Here is a 15,682-nt window from a genome sequence, read left to right on the forward strand (position 1 = left end):
ACTAGACCGCTAATGTGAGGTTAAAATTGCTGCACTGATATAAGCAAAGAAAAGGCTGACTAATCAAAATGTGAAAAAACAACCAAACCAGGAAATCACACGTTTATCTTGTGCCACTTAAGGCTCGGCTACTGGTTGCACAAGTTTTGTTCAGACCTGAACCTGTTGCTTTGTTCAAAGGATACGAAGATGAACAAGCCACAGAAACTTAGGCCACTAGAGATAACCACAGGGGAAAAACATCTTGAGTGAAAACATTGACTAGAAATAGACCGCTTTGTTGCCATAGCCACCTGAACAGCTGTAATTTAGACATGTTGAGCTGCACTGCACATTTATTTCAAGGGAACATATTCATGTGTGTATGTCTTTTCCAGAGTTTATAAAGATGATGAAATCAAATTGTTTTCATTTCCCTCCTAAACACCTATTTTGCATGGTTTATGTGTGGGTGGCCAGATGGGTGATAATTTTAGATGTACTTTTCTGTTAACAGTTTCAGATCATTTTCATCGTTACTTGTTTAATGTGACTGAATATGAACTATAGTCCATGTCTATGATGATATTTCATGTCAGATTCCAGGTTGTTACTGAGATTTGTTGGAAGTTTATTTATTTATGTTTAAAAACAAAAGTGCACGTGAGCATTTTAAAATATATGCCTGCCAACATATTGGTGTCGTTATAGTGGGCGTAATGACTGAAAGTGTGCACAATAATAGTAGATTACATCTACGATAGATGATAAATGCATTGTGTCTGTGATGAGCACGCCCCTCAGTAAAGTCACAACTGCTAGCTCAACTTCTCCGTTACTGTAGTTGCTTCCTCTCGGTGAACAATCCACCCTGCATGAATGTGAGTTCAGCAAAGCCTCACTGCAGCTCGCTGCTGAGCGAAAGGTGTTGCAAACAGATGGCAATTGCATACATTCAAAATCATCCTGTTAGATTTAAGGGGAAGTGAGACCGGGACATTGAATTTGTAGTTTCTGCTTGCTTATAATATGTCATTAATCAACACAAAACTAACTTTAGTTAGGGGATATCATCTTTTTCCTTGAAAAAAAAAAATCTGTTAAAAAGTAACAGCAATGAGTACTAGTTCTTACTTTGTTAGATGTAGTATGATCAAAACCCCAGATAGAGTTTAACATTCTGATGGGGTGCTCATGTTTTGCATATATGAACAGGTTATAATATACATTAAGGTAACACCTTTCATAATGGACACATAATCATGAGCACCTACTAAGTAATAAACCACTTTACTTCCTGGGAGACAAAAATAGTAACAAATATAGGGTAACGCATATGAAAGAGATAATACTTAAGTTATAGTTTAGGAGTCAATAGGAAAGTGCACAGACATCTAAGAACATGCAATTACACAATAATTAAATAACATAGTGAGCTGTATAGCCATCTGTTCTTAATTTTCATCTCATTAAATTACACAGAATGTTAAAGTTTTTTTTACATATAGCAACTGGTTATTGATTATTCAGGATCTTTTTGCTCATTAAAAAGCAGTTAGTTCCTCATTTTCACTCATTCATAGGTAAACACTCTGGATATTGTTTTCCTTTTTGCATTTGAGTTTCAGACAGATAAATATACAGTGCTGTGTTGCTGAGACAGGAAGTGGTGGGAACACAGACAATTGCAAGTTAAACCTTTTGAAGAGTTGAGGACTTTGTGCGCACACACACACACACACACACACACACACACACACACACACACACACACACACACACACGCTGCTTTGTAGCAGTTAGTGTATGTAAGAGAGGCCACTTGAAGATCATGTGAGATCAGTTTGTCCCACAATAAAAAGATCATAGGGCTGTCCCTTTTTTAAACTCATATGGACTAAAACAAAAAAAATAATGGAGCTAAATGTATTAGTTTGAGGTGCTTTTCTTAATCAGGTTAAAGAGATAAAGCATGGCTCCACTCCAAGGCACAAAGAGTTCAATCAGCACTAGAGCGCACCCCTTCAGGAAAACTCAAACTCAGTAAAAAAAAAAAAAAACGAACAAACAAACAAACTACAGACTACAGGGCAGCATGTTATATTAAGTATTACAAGATATGATGACTGACTTTACATCAACTCTTCTCAAGAACCGAGGAGGGTTTACAGCGACAACATGCGCTCATATTCCCCACGGTATTTATAACTCGGTCAGGTGACCTTGCACTTGGAGCGATCCACTACACGGGCAGATTGATTCACGGTGAAAAGAACAAATGAACTGTTTTGAATCTTTAATATATCCCACTCTAAACGTACGGAGATGATTCGATACCGGTATTTTTTTGAGCACGCATAATTTATACTTCACATTACAGCCCAGCGCAGGGCTGCAGAGCGACATATGTCAGTGAAGAGCTCCCCCGCCCCGAACAAGATGGCACAGCCCTCTGTTGAAATTCCGAGAATTGAGCTGCTGTGTTTCTTAGAACTGGATTCTCAGAAGTGGTGATGCACAGAGTTTCGAGGAAACTTTTACAAGGTGACTTTTTTTTCCTTCCTATTCTCTCAGCAGCATGAAGTCAGGAGTGTAGTGAAGTAGCAGATGCGCATGTGGATGCCTCCGCTGCTGGACTTTTATTTCTATTTATTTTTAATAAGATTTTCTTGCTTCCTGTAGTTAGAAGTCAACTAACAGATTTTAAACTAGAATAGCGGATGTTGGACAGCTGCACTGCGTTTTACTGTTTTACACGTGTATACGCGCGATTTTAAACCATGTGCCGATTTTATTTGATTTACGATACTGTTAAGAGCACACAAAAAAAAAACAACAACTGCTGTTTTGCGACTTAACCTGTGGCCGAGGCAGACGATTTTAATCACAGCTCAATATTAAGCATTTTTTGTGATTTATTTGTTTGGCAGTTTAATACTAAATTGTAAACCATTTGAGGCTTAGCAGGAGTTGTCGGTCTAGTTCAGTCACATCTAATTTCCTCTGCGCATTTATTTTGTCGACGCACTTGACTTTATGTCTCCACCGCAGAGCCGAGGACTGTTCAGCATTAGTTTTAACCGAGCAAGCCATTTCTTAAAACACTTGAGAAACAAAGTGCGGTACAAGCCCCTCCACGCATTACATATAGTATTTCTAACCTTTTTAGGGCTTGTGCCGGCCTGCTCGGCTTAACCTACAGCCCGAAAGTTACGCAGCAACAACCACTCCTCGAAATCACATCCCACGAAATCACGCTGGCTCCGTTTTTTTTTTTAAATTATTTTTATCTAATATTCAAAGGCTTAGAAATAACTCGAGAGATTTGTCTAACAGCAGGGGGAAGTACATGTTGATGGGCTTAAGGGAGAGGAGTCCCGTTTATATCGGGGAACAGGAAACCTCTCTGTGTGTACTGGCAACCTAATCTGAGCAGTCAGGACGGAATGTGCTCAACGTCAAACACGCTCCGAGGCAGCAGGCTGCCAGCAGACAGTCTGCTCTGTTTGTCTGCTGGCTCAGAGGGAAGATGAGAAAGTTCATATTTAATCTCCGAAACTACGTCACCAGTTTGGGATTCATGGTTGAATGTGGTTGTTGTTGTTGTTGTTGTTGTTTTCTTTTTTTTAACTTGTATTCCATGTAGTGAAGATTCGTTGTCACCTCAAAAATTGTGACGTGGGCTCTGGGTTATGTTGATGTTAATCCACTGAAGAAATATAGCCTATCTGTTTTCACAAATAACTCGTGCTGATTACATCGTTTGTAATCAGACTGTCAGTTTTAGGCCCAATGAGAAGTAAAGTGTGGCTGGAAAGGTTTGGTCAGCCTCCCTTTTATTTTGTTTTTGCAATGGCGCCGCCTTTTGTTTGAACGCAGCTAAGACACTTGTTTGGTTCAGTTTGTTTTGATTAAAAACACCAGAGGCAGGGTGGCTTGAATTATACTCTAGTATGAGCCAGAAGAGATGAAATATGTTGAATGTGGGGTTTTTTTGTATTGTATTTGCTAGCGGACAGTAATCATTAGTCTCGTTTTCTTTTTTCTTTTTTCTTATTTGGTTAATTTTGGATTATATGTTTTTTTTGTATTGCTCATGGCGCTGCAAATAAGGGATGTTTTCAATATCAATTAATCAGTAAATTATTGTCTTGATTAATCAATTAGCTGTTTGGGCTTTAAAATGTCAGAAAATGTTGACAAAAGTTGATCAATGTTTCCCAAAGCCCAATGTGCAACTTTAAAATGTGTTGTTTACCATCCACAACTAACACATATTCAGTGTATTATCTTAAAGAACTAAAAGAACCAGCCAGTATTCACATTTAAGGAAAGAGGGGATTTTTTTTTTTTAATTTCTTCATAGGAAATGTATTCAAAACGATTACTCGATTATCAGAACAGTTGGTCAATAACTTCTTGACAATTATCTGATCAATTGACTAAATGTTGCAGGTCTAATTGCGCATATATTCATTGTTACGAGCAAAGTAATTTAGCTCAAGATGAATTTATAATATTTAAGAGTTATTCACTTCTAGAGTCATCAACGTTGAACTAAACACTTCTCATTTTTGCCCTCGCACAGACTGCGACAGCATGGCCACGACTGCAGATGGCTGCATTCAATTCACACGCCATGCAGGCGACGTCCTGCTCAACTTCAACCGCCTCCGCAGCAGGAACATCCTGTGTGATGTCACCATACAGGTGGACGGACTGCAATTTCATGCACACAAGGCCATCCTGGTGGCTTGCAGGTATGTAGTGTCCTGACATCTGACACATGAGTTCGGAAGTACGAGCACTAACAGATTTGTTTTGCCCGTCAAAAGCCTATTTCAAGAACTACATTTCACATATTTAAGTGACATCATGATATCCATCTCTCTTGCTCCTCTACAGTGGCTTCTTTTATTCTGTGTTCATGGATCCTGAGAACGCAAACCTTAGTGCCATCAGTTTAGACCCCAAAGTGGACCCCAAGGGTTTCTCCCTCCTGCTGGACTTCATGTACACGTCCTGTCTGAACCTCATCGACAGTCTGGTGTTGGCCACCATGAATGCAGCCATCTACCTTCAGATGGAGCATGTGGTTGACACCTGCCACAGGTTCATCAAGTCCAGGTAAAGGCAAATACAAAATGTGATAAGGCACACTTTATATTCTTGGTAAAAACTGAAGATATCCAACTCAAAGTTGAATATGTTCATACAGGCAGCAGACTCTGAATAAGCAGATCGAAGAGGTACAGAACAACTCGTCACATCTGGCTGAGGAAATCTCTGCTGTACGGTCAGACGAAGACAAAGAGACTGACTTTAGGAATAACCGCACATCCACCTCATCTCCTCTTCAGGAGAGCAAGGGCTCCATCTCCAATGTTTTCAGGGGGATCAACACCTCTGGGTCCTATCATGTCTACGGTGACCTCCATGTCCCTGCTGGGAAGCTCGAAGGTTCTCATAAAATCAGACTCTCGCAGGTACCCAACAGCAGCGTGGCTCACAACGAGTCCATCACCATCATCTCCAAATCTGTCCCATCCCCCCCAGGGTTCCCCCCTGCTATCATCCAACCGGCAGTAGCCCACAACAGCCTTCATGGGCCCACTGCCCTCATAGAGGAAGACGGCATTCGGCACCCACAAACCAGCTGCGTACAACTCTCCCTAGGCTTCAACAAAGGTGTCATCTGCAGCCCTCAAAGCCCACTCCGATCCGACTGCCAGCCCAACTCGCCCACCGAGTCCAGCAGCAGCAGAAATGCGAGCATGAGCCTCAGACAGCCCTCAGACTGCCCCAAAGACGCCAGGGCCCGCAACTGGAAAAAGTACAAGTTCATTGTCATGAACCAAACTCCTGATGAGAACGGAAAGGAAGCTGATGGAGGCAGTGTGGAAAGCGGAGCTGTCTCTCCAACACTGAGCCCCTGCAGGAGTGGACACAACGAGGTCCAGCCAGAAGAGGGAGCCAGCGAGCATCGAGAAGAAACCCCCATTTCTCAGAGTGTGGACAGCTGCAGCAGCAGCCCCTGTAGCAGCATCAGGTACAACTACAGCATTATCAGAAGTGACAATAAATTGGCACTTAGCACTTTTTAAAGAGAAAAACTTAACTATTTATTAACTCAGTGGTCTTCCTTCTCTGTGCAGCCACCGCAGATGCTCCTCCTGTGGCAGTGACAGCCCTCAGCGCATGGACACAGGTCACCTTTCTCCTAACTCATACAGCAGAGATGACACCACCAAACTAGACTCCGATTATTCCTCCTCTAGTTGTGGTAAGTTGACTTCACAAGTACCGAAGCCTATATTTATGTCATAACAAATGATCTACCTGGACTTTTTAAAATGAAGCCGCAGAGGTGTATTAAATTATCTTCTCTTTTTTTTAATACTTCTTTCTGCAGAAAACAACACTTACTACTGCAACGGGTGTGACTCCAACTTCACGGAGGAAGACTCCTTTAAAGACCACATGGTCCAGGTCCACAGTGACAAGCCATACAAGTGTGACTGCTGCCAGGCTGCCTTCCGCTACAAGGGCAACCTGGCCAGCCACAAGACCGTTCATACAGGTGCGTCCTTGTTGCCTTTAAAATACAACCATCAAGTTTAAAGGATGTGGCTGATGTATTAATTGCATAACTTGCCCCTCTCAACCTGCAGGTGCAAAGCCATATCACTGCAACATATGCGGTGCTCAGTTCAACCGACCAGCCAATCTCAAGACCCACACCCGTATTCACTCTGGAGAAAAGCCATACAAATGTGAAACCTGCGGCTCCCGATTCGTCCAGGTCAGAAGAAAAAAACATATCTTCAGGAAAACTTTGCCTTTGTCAAACTCTTACAGTATTTAATAAATGTTTTGTTTTTTTAATTTTATTTTCGTCCAGGTGGCCCATCTTCGCGCCCATGTATTAATTCACACCGGTGAGAAACCGTACCCTTGTGACATCTGTGGAACACACTTCCGCCACCTTCAGACGCTCAAGAGCCACATGCGCATTCATACCGGAGAGAAGCCTTATCATGTAAGCTTCCTAGTGTGTCTCCCCTCCTGATCCACTGAGTCTGCTGGCTAAAAAAAAAAAGAGTGTAATCCCCTCACCTCGATGATGCATATGCCTATCAATAGTTATAAATCCTGTGTGGTAATCCAGGAGGGCTACGAACGATTGCTGGTGTGGCTGCGCGATGAAAGTGTCCTTTTAAACTATGTTTTTATTCTCCTTTTCTTCAGTGTGAAAAATGTGACCTCCACTTCCGACACAAGAGTCAGCTGAGGCTTCATCTCCGACAGAAGCATGGCGCGGTCACCAACACCAAGGCTCAGTACCACCGGTCTCCCAGCAACATCATCACAAGCCTTTTGAACGCCTGCTGAGCCCGCTGCACAACCCGTCACGTCTCATTTTTGTTTTTATCGTTGCCGTGCTGTCAAAAGATTTTATTTTTTCTAAATTCAAACAGAAAACCGAAAATATCACTCACAGTATTTGCCCTTTATGTATTTGTAAATGATGCACGGTACTTTATGTAAGCTCTTCTGTACTTCAAAGATTGTAGGAGTTTTTATTGTGAATGTCTAACAACCGAATGTCCATTTGAATGTGAATCTGAGTCGGTATTTCTCTGTTTAGCAGATCCTTCAACAGAATATCTGCATCGAAGGACAGCTCTCCTTTTCATTTGTATTGAAAATCACTGTTACACTTTTGCTTCAGATATTGGTATGAATTTGCCCAGCAATGTGGTCTTATGCAGTTGTTTGTCAGACGGCTGTTTCTGTAAATAAGATAATATATATTTTCAGATTGCCATCTGCTGGCAGAGTACGAATATATTTACGCCAAGTACGGTTTTCTCACGTGCAGCAAGTGTTACTGTCATTAACACAAGGGCTTGTTAATTTTCCATGTCATAGTTTGTGGTACATATCACAGTATGTACAAGGTGTGATTTATTTTCAAAATTGTATATATATACATGTTCTTTTTTTCAATCATTTCTATGTTCATGTTGGTATTTTGCACATACTCATAATGCTGTAATCCATATATTTTCATACGTTTCATTCAACTATTTCTACTTAAAATGTGTTTGACATGTTGAAACAGCTTGTTAAAACCCATTCCCAGCACTTGTAATATTCTTATTTATATTTGTAATATTTCTTTGCTGTATTCTCTTACATTTGGTGCTGCAATTATCCATTTTCACAGCAGGATCATAAAACTTTTAATTCTTCTTTTTAAACCTAACCTAATTACAGTGCACTCATAAAGTATGATATTCATAGTGCCTTACATTCACACTCTTCTGTTGGCTGCTTACTCAGTCTAACTGATAATGCATTTTAACAATGACAATATGAAAGCCCCGGTCGTTTTGAACTGCTTTTGTGATGCGTTTGGTACTTTGCCGTGTATGCATGTCAAGGTACTGTTGTTTTGGAAGCTTCTAATCTGTTGTGTGTAACTCTATAAATGCAGACACCAGGCCTCAAGCTAAAACCCCTCAGGAATATTAGTATTATGTAAGCAACTGTCTTTGTAACTGCAGATTATATATATATGAAATATATATATAAAACAAGAAAATTAAATTTATATTATGTAGCATATATTGCACCGCTTGTGTTCATTATTTTCAACTAGGAGGGTTTGAAGAGTGAGTCATCTGATCCGTTCAGTATTTTATGGAATATCATTGGATATGTTTGAAGGTTTGTGGAAAATACATGTTAATCTGGCTCAAACCTGATTTAAATGAGCATTTGGAGGTCAGATATTTTAATTAGCCAAATGATGGGCCTCCAATTGCGTTTAGGCAAAAGTTAATGAAATCATTGAGAACATTACTTTTCATAACTACACAAATATTTACATACAGTAAATATATGCTAAAATATAAATTATTTAAATGATTAATATGAATACGTGCTGAAAGAGTACACTCTAAAATAAAGAAGATAAAAACAGATTTACCAATTATTAATTTAGATATTAATTGAATTTTCTTTATCAGTTTTTGTGATTGTAATCTTCTTTAATTAAGCACAAATTTATTAACCAATAAATGAAGTCATTTTTATAAGCCATGAAATCCAGAAAAATGAAGGAAAAAAACTAAACAAAAAAAGATACAAAATATAGTGTATTAATTGGGAGCATGTACTGTGATGTTGGGCGCCACCTGCTGGTCGATTGGCTTCAAAACTGCAAAGGGCTTGAGATTTGAGCATTTGTAAAATATTATGAAAGACTTTAAAACACGATCAAAATTTTTCCAAGTACTGGGCCACAATACCATACTGAGTAAAGTAGTAAAATATACACAGGCAAAGAAGTAAATAAATACTTTTTGAGAAAGATTTTTCATTATTTTAAGTAAGACAACCAAAAAAGTCTGTTTTTACTTTTCAGCTTTACACTGCCTCCTACAGGCAGATACAGCAGATAATTAACAAAGTTCATTTGCCATGTTTTCACTATAACTAGTCCCAGATGTCACCGCTTTGACAAAGCACACGTGACACATGACGTGTTCATAATCTCAACTTAATATTCATTGTGGAATGAACATCTATCACAGAAACATACCCGATACTTCTACATGGCACAAAAGCAGCTGTCGTTCTGTCCATCAAACGAGACAGATGTTGTATTTATTTTATTTGGAGGCCACACAGGCTATTGACCGTTTTGTAAAGACTTCATTCGATCTTTGTCCTCGAGTCGAACAACTATTTGGTCTGAAGCATGACGGCTGCTTCTCGTGACATGATACTCTGAAGACATTAGTGATACATACCGTGTTTTAGAGACTTCCAGTCAAAGTGTCTTTGATTGATAAAATAAGTGCTGCTCTAAGCTAAGAATACATTTTGTTCCGATGCGAAGGCCTCAGACTATGATGAAGGACATTGAACTGTGAGCTCTTCTGAACAAGAACTAGCTGATCACAAGTAGCTACTAGGCATCTCTACCACTCACTCATACTAAAACCCGTTGTACACACACTTGCAGACCAACCAACAGCGAAGCACTTACAAAAGACAAAGAAATCCAAAGCAACCAAATGTAAAAAGTCATATGAATGGACATATAAACTTAATATAGTGTAATTGCAGTTGATAAAAAGAAAACTAAAAAGGTAATTGAATGTTGTTGGCAGTTGGAGAAACTCAGCCCTCTTTGTCTAGGATGGCTTTCACATCTGCAAACACCTGGAAGAGAACAACAGGTGAGTGTATTTTGACCTCAGCCTCTGTGATTCAAACTACAACCACCCAAAGCAACGTGTATGTATAACTCTGATCAAATGTCAAGTACACAGAAAAACATTTCATTTTGGGTATCATGCTTATTGGTTATAACAACATTTCATTTATTAAAGTCTAATGCTGCGATGCTGGGGATGAAAACTTAATTTCTATTCGAAGAATATTATCTGAAATAGGGCTGCAAATCAAGGTGTAATGTGTAAAAATTCAACACCTACCTGTAAAATTATTTTATACATTGAGTCACTGTAGCTTCCAGAATTTTGGCAGTAAAATTTGGTGCATTCATGCCCTGCTCTTAGTTAGTAGTTAGTTCGTATGAACCCGTTGTTCATCGACTAAGAAATGGCAGTCAGTAAAGCCTACAGTTTACAATATAGCTTGCTTCTCTTAGTTTTTAACAAGACCAGAGTAGCAGGAAAACAGCCACAGTACGATCATATATTGATGCCATTTAGAACATTTTTCAGTAAAACATTTTGAGTAGATAGATAGATAGATAGATAGATAGATAGATAGATAGATAGATAGATAGATAGATAGATAGATAGATAGATAGATAGATAGATGAGCTAATCAAGCTTTTCGCATGCAGCTATTTTAACAGGTCTGAACCGCATATCAACAAACAGCAAACATAACAGGTTAAGACGGTCAGTAACATCGTACAGAGGAGTACCAGCAAAAACATTTCGGACTTATCCGCTTCAACCGAGCTACCCGGAACTGCATTTTCATTTTTGATCTTCATTAAGTGTAAAAAGTATAAATGTAGAAAGCCAAAAACAGAATATTTACTTTATAATAATACAAGACAAAAGTCTTGTCAGAAGAGACGCTGTAGTTGTCTGTTAGTTGACTATTCAATTAATTATTAAGATGAATACTTATTTTTTTCTTCTTTAATATTTGGATGAATGACAGGATATTATACCTTAAACTTCTCAACAAAAGCCATATATGTTTTTTTTAAACAAGTTTAAAGGGCAGTTTCAACAATGTACGTTCAACTGTATGAAATATTGTCATGAGAAACTTATGTCCTTCAAAATAAAAGCAGAGCAACAGCAGTTCTGTAGATTTCCAAATAGAAGTTGTTTTTTGGGTTGGGTTTTTTTTTTGCACACATTTGCAAAATGGCACCACAACTCACTTTTGGATTGCGACCCACCAGTTGAGAATCATTTGTTTAAAAGATACCCCCCAGATATGTCTTATATCATATATAAATAATCTTCTAAGAATAAGGATTTAGAAAGTAATTCATCTTAATTTGCAAATTAAACGTGATTCCAGGGAAGTCTTATTTGCTTGTCTGCATTCAAGAAACACAGTAACAGGAAGTGCAAAAGTTTAGTCACAGTTGTAACATAATAAAACTAAAATCTAAAAGGCACTAGTCATACGGTGTATAGACACAGAAGTTAAGACCAGTCCTCAAACTGAAATCATCGGATTGTTATCAACTACCAGCCTGACTGACTTTTGACCATAATTTTAAATAAAAGAAATAGTCACTCGTCCTACTACTTGTTCAGCCGAGATTATTGTGTATTTACCGTGCTAATGACATCACATTTCAAAACTGCAGATTAAACAGATTTAATTATAGGCTTTCTGAGGGCCCTCATTGTGCTGCGAGGTGCCCTGCGTACTTCTATCATCCCACTCACTCATACCTTCCTGTGCAATTATCACCAGAAGTTGCAACCAAAACACACTGTGGATATTAAGTTGGAGAATCCCTCTCATTCAGAAATTATTCACTTTGATCGACAGGTTTCTCAGGCTTTCACTCTCAACTGTGCTAAATGTCACCACCTCCTCTAAAGGTTCTGCTCCTCCCTTCACAAAACTGTGGTGGGTGGCATTCATGGGTATTTTCCTCCAGTTGATGCCGTTTACTCACCTCATCCACAGAACGTGAAGCGTCTACGGTGTGCACCTTTCCTGTTTTCGCATACAATTCGATGATTGGTCGCGTAGACTGCAGGTAGGTTTGGATTCTGCATCGAAGAAAAAATAAGGCTGGTTATTGGGGTCAGATGACACGAGGGACTCGAAGGAGACACAAATTAGGTCAAAAACACACACATGCAGGTATCCACCAGTCCGTTAAATGGGTCATAGAAATCTATACTGATCAGACATGCTTGTTGTACTTTGTTAAAGGCAGACGGAAGTAAGTGCATGAAATCAATTGTCTTCAGCAGCAGTACACTTTTGGAGGGACTTCGCTCATTAAAACAAAGTACACTTTAAAAATGGAGGCGTGCACCTTTTCTCCAGGCTTTCTCTGTTGTCATCCGTGCGTCCACTGCTCTTCCCTCTTTCTAGACACCTGTCAATGCAAACCTGTGGACAAAAAAGCTTGTGTTCTCAGTGTGAGATGGTTCACAGGATGCCAGCTCAGCACGGTGTGCAGCTAAAAATAGCTACAGGGGTATTAGCTCTCTAGTTTCCATGACCTACCTCATTACCGCAGTCAAAGAAAAGCACAAATTTGACATCTGCTTTCCCATCCATGACAATGTTCCACCCCCGGAGGTTGTCCTCGTTGCGAGGGAAACCATCTATGAGGAAACGGAACTTTTTCTCATCTTTATGCATGGTCTCTTCCATAGCCTAAAAACGACAACGAAAAGGTCTTTTTTTTAAAAACTTTTAATGTGTATTTATAGAAGGTTTGCAACAAGTATCATTGTGCTAACAAAGTACAAAATAAAACTCAGTGAAGCTGTGAGCAGCTTCTGCAAATACGTGTTCAACCATTAGCAATGAGCTGCGTAAGTGGTGTTGACATGTTCCCAATAAACTCAAAACAAGACAAAAGCTGCAAAAAATTATTTACTTGAATTATTGATATTTTTCTCGTCTTCCATGTCAAAAAAAATGACAGTTCACAAGTTACCAGAGCCTGAACTGATGTCTTCAAATTAGTTTTTATGTTTGAGCAATAATGCAAGCCCAGAACATTTTATTTTCTAAATTATATTGAATAGAAGAAAATACTGAATACTTACTTCCACAATAATTGGAGATGCAAATATTTAGTGTATTTACTTAATAAATATCTTCAGAAATGTATTGATGATCACTGTAATGTCCTGTACATTGTTAAAAGTCGGTTGACAGCGATATCTTAATTCAAAGTAATTAAGAAGGTTGAAAGATTCTGAAATATATTTGTATTTTCACTGAATCTTCTGAACAGACAGACTTTGTAAACTAAGAGTTTGATAAGCAGAACAGTATTTTTCAAGTCCTGTCAACGTTCACAACAGCGGATTGGCAAACAGGTCCTGAATGAAGTGTCTGACCTGTGGCACACACATCACGACATTCCTCTCACAAACCAGTTTAACAGCCTGTAGTCATGACGCACCTTCTTGAGTAAATTGATGGTGATCTCCACTGGAACAATTTTCCCCTCTTTGATGTAGTTGGCGATGAGCTGCCCGGACTCGGAGTCTTTTCTGGCTCGCTCTGCCCTTAGTAAATCCCCGGCAGACAAATGGGTGTAGTTGTAGCTCTGAGAGACACAGAACAACACTCATTTCTGAAAATGACAACTTGATCTTGAGGGATGAAACATCAAAACAAATCATCATGAGATTGATGTCTTGTAATGAGAATGGGACTGGTATTTTATTTACTGCAATGAAACTCTACAGAGGACGACAGCCTCTACAGACGGGCTAAATCCTTTTCACTCACGCGCCAGGAAGAAGTCAGTCCTTGTGTACCGAATGAAAGCAGCCTCTATGCCGAGCTGCCATTCAGGCCTCGCCACAGCACTTGAAGCAAGGCAGCCAACACACAAGTAGTTATAAAGTCTCTCTTATAGAGGCACTTTTTAACAAACATGCAGGCACTCACATCAAAGCATCCACGTCGGCCCCCAGTAGAGCTGCATCTTCACGAGCATTCATGACTTTCAGACCAAACATCAAAGCAGCATCCTCCAGAAAACTTCTGGCTTTTCAAACTTTCTAAACGTTTTGTTGAAAATAACTTTTCTTGTCCAACTCCCGGTGAACAAGTAAATTATACGTTACAGAGCGACTCATCGACTCCCCGAATGACATTTTTTTTTTTTACCACTGGAATATGTTCCTCTACTTTTGCACCACCCGTGTTCTCTGGACCTAATCACGTAGACTGACGTTTTAAAACGTTTTATTACCGACGACAACACAGGAGATGAGCAACTGCAAACAATCAAGAGAATAATCGAATCCATCCGAGTGCGGCAATTTCCGCTCAGACGAGAGAAAACACATGACGGCAGATCCTGGATGGAAACTGAACAAATACGTCTTCGTGTACAAAAGCTGAACATACAAGTGTGACTAATCATCTGGCACACCTCTACGGGGCGATCGGCTCCTCATCCAATAAATGCCATGTGTTTACTTTAACTCACCTCTGTGTGACAGGTGGACACACTGTGAATACAGTTTTTTTTTTTTTTTATCAAAGACATATCGTGTATATTACTCACTGCCACTTGTGTTGTCGTCATGGTTCATCGAGACTGTTGTTGATTATACTGCTGTAACATAACAACTTCCTTCAATAAAGTCTGATCTGTTCAAAGTTGAAAGCTGAAGTTCACTCCAGACCGTGACACATAGATGAGGTCACGACATGGAGGAAATGTCCCTGGGGTAGTGATCTCCTGTTCCCTCTTGTTTGCTGCTGTCAAGTTAATTAACAAACATAAATCTCGCCCATTCATTCAGACCGCACAAAATAAAACACTTGGGGCTACAAAAAAAAAAATATATACTTTTTTCTTTACTAGGTTGCTGTCAAAAAAAATTACCGCAGGGTAATCTCTGAATAATTAAAATGGCACTTAAGAGCTCCTGTTTGCCAATAAATGTTTATATATCAGCACATAAACTGTAAATCCTGTGTGGGGGGGGAACTAGCTAGCCGGCAAGCTAACACAGCTTCAATTTTAGAGGACAACCGGAAGTCAGTGAATTTGAGACATTACCTCGTAAAAGAGATGCTACCGGAAGACCCAACCATTCAACAAACGTAACAAACACTATTTTCATCACGGCATGCTACCTCCTCAACCTCCGCACTCGGCGGTGTTCATTGTCCTTTTTGTTTTTTTTCTCGTACCTCCACGATTTTGGAGCACTGGGTCCCTTTGCCGGCGCCAGGCCCGCCCAGCACGAACACGACCTGGGGCTTCATCGTCAGCGACGCCCGGTACAGCAAGCTCGGCACCCTCTGAGACACGTTACTGAACAAACGGCCGATCATAAACCGGCGCTACCAGCGACAGAAGTGAACCTGCCGGAGGAGTGGGAGCACAAAACCAAAAACGCCGAGTTGACCGGTGAATGCGTGTCAGTGCGGGTCGACGAGGCAAACGACACCACTTCCGCTG

At 39.8% G+C, this 15,682-nt stretch overlaps 2 protein-coding genes across 2 annotated transcripts; one reads left to right on the plus strand and one right to left on the minus strand.

The window, feature by feature from the left end:
- Nucleotides 1-2,413: 2,413 nt before the first annotated feature.
- On the plus strand, nt 2,414-8,610 carry bcl6ab (BCL6A transcription repressor b). The gene is made up of 9 exons (XM_069139594.1): nt 2,414-2,523; nt 4,568-4,739; nt 4,885-5,106; nt 5,198-6,028; nt 6,135-6,262; nt 6,392-6,559; nt 6,651-6,781; nt 6,881-7,018; nt 7,228-8,610. Exons 1-9 carry the CDS (start codon nt 2,493-2,495, stop codon nt 7,369-7,371), a joined length of 1,965 nt encoding a protein of 654 aa, XP_068995695.1. The 5' UTR covers nt 2,414-2,492; the 3' UTR covers nt 7,372-8,610.
- A 515-nt stretch (nt 8,611-9,125) lies between these two features.
- On the minus strand, nt 9,126-15,678 carry cmpk (cytidylate kinase). Its single transcript, XM_069139595.1, has 6 exons — nt 15,412-15,678; nt 13,658-13,804; nt 12,745-12,897; nt 12,551-12,627; nt 12,182-12,278; nt 9,126-10,215 (listed from the first exon to the last, which is right to left on the minus strand). The coding sequence occupies exons 1-6, from the start codon at nt 15,553-15,555 to the stop codon at nt 10,174-10,176; spliced, it is 660 nt and encodes a 219-aa protein (XP_068995696.1). The 5' UTR covers nt 15,556-15,678; the 3' UTR covers nt 9,126-10,173.
- Nucleotides 15,679-15,682: the final 4 nt, after the last annotated feature.

The sequence above is a fragment of the Embiotoca jacksoni genome, unplaced genomic scaffold, assembly GCF_022577435.1.
Source record: "Embiotoca jacksoni isolate LCO1_2020_lvr unplaced genomic scaffold, fEmbJac1.0.p SCAF_83, whole genome shotgun sequence".
Classification (NCBI taxonomy): Eukaryota; Metazoa; Chordata; class Actinopteri; family Embiotocidae; genus Embiotoca; species Embiotoca jacksoni.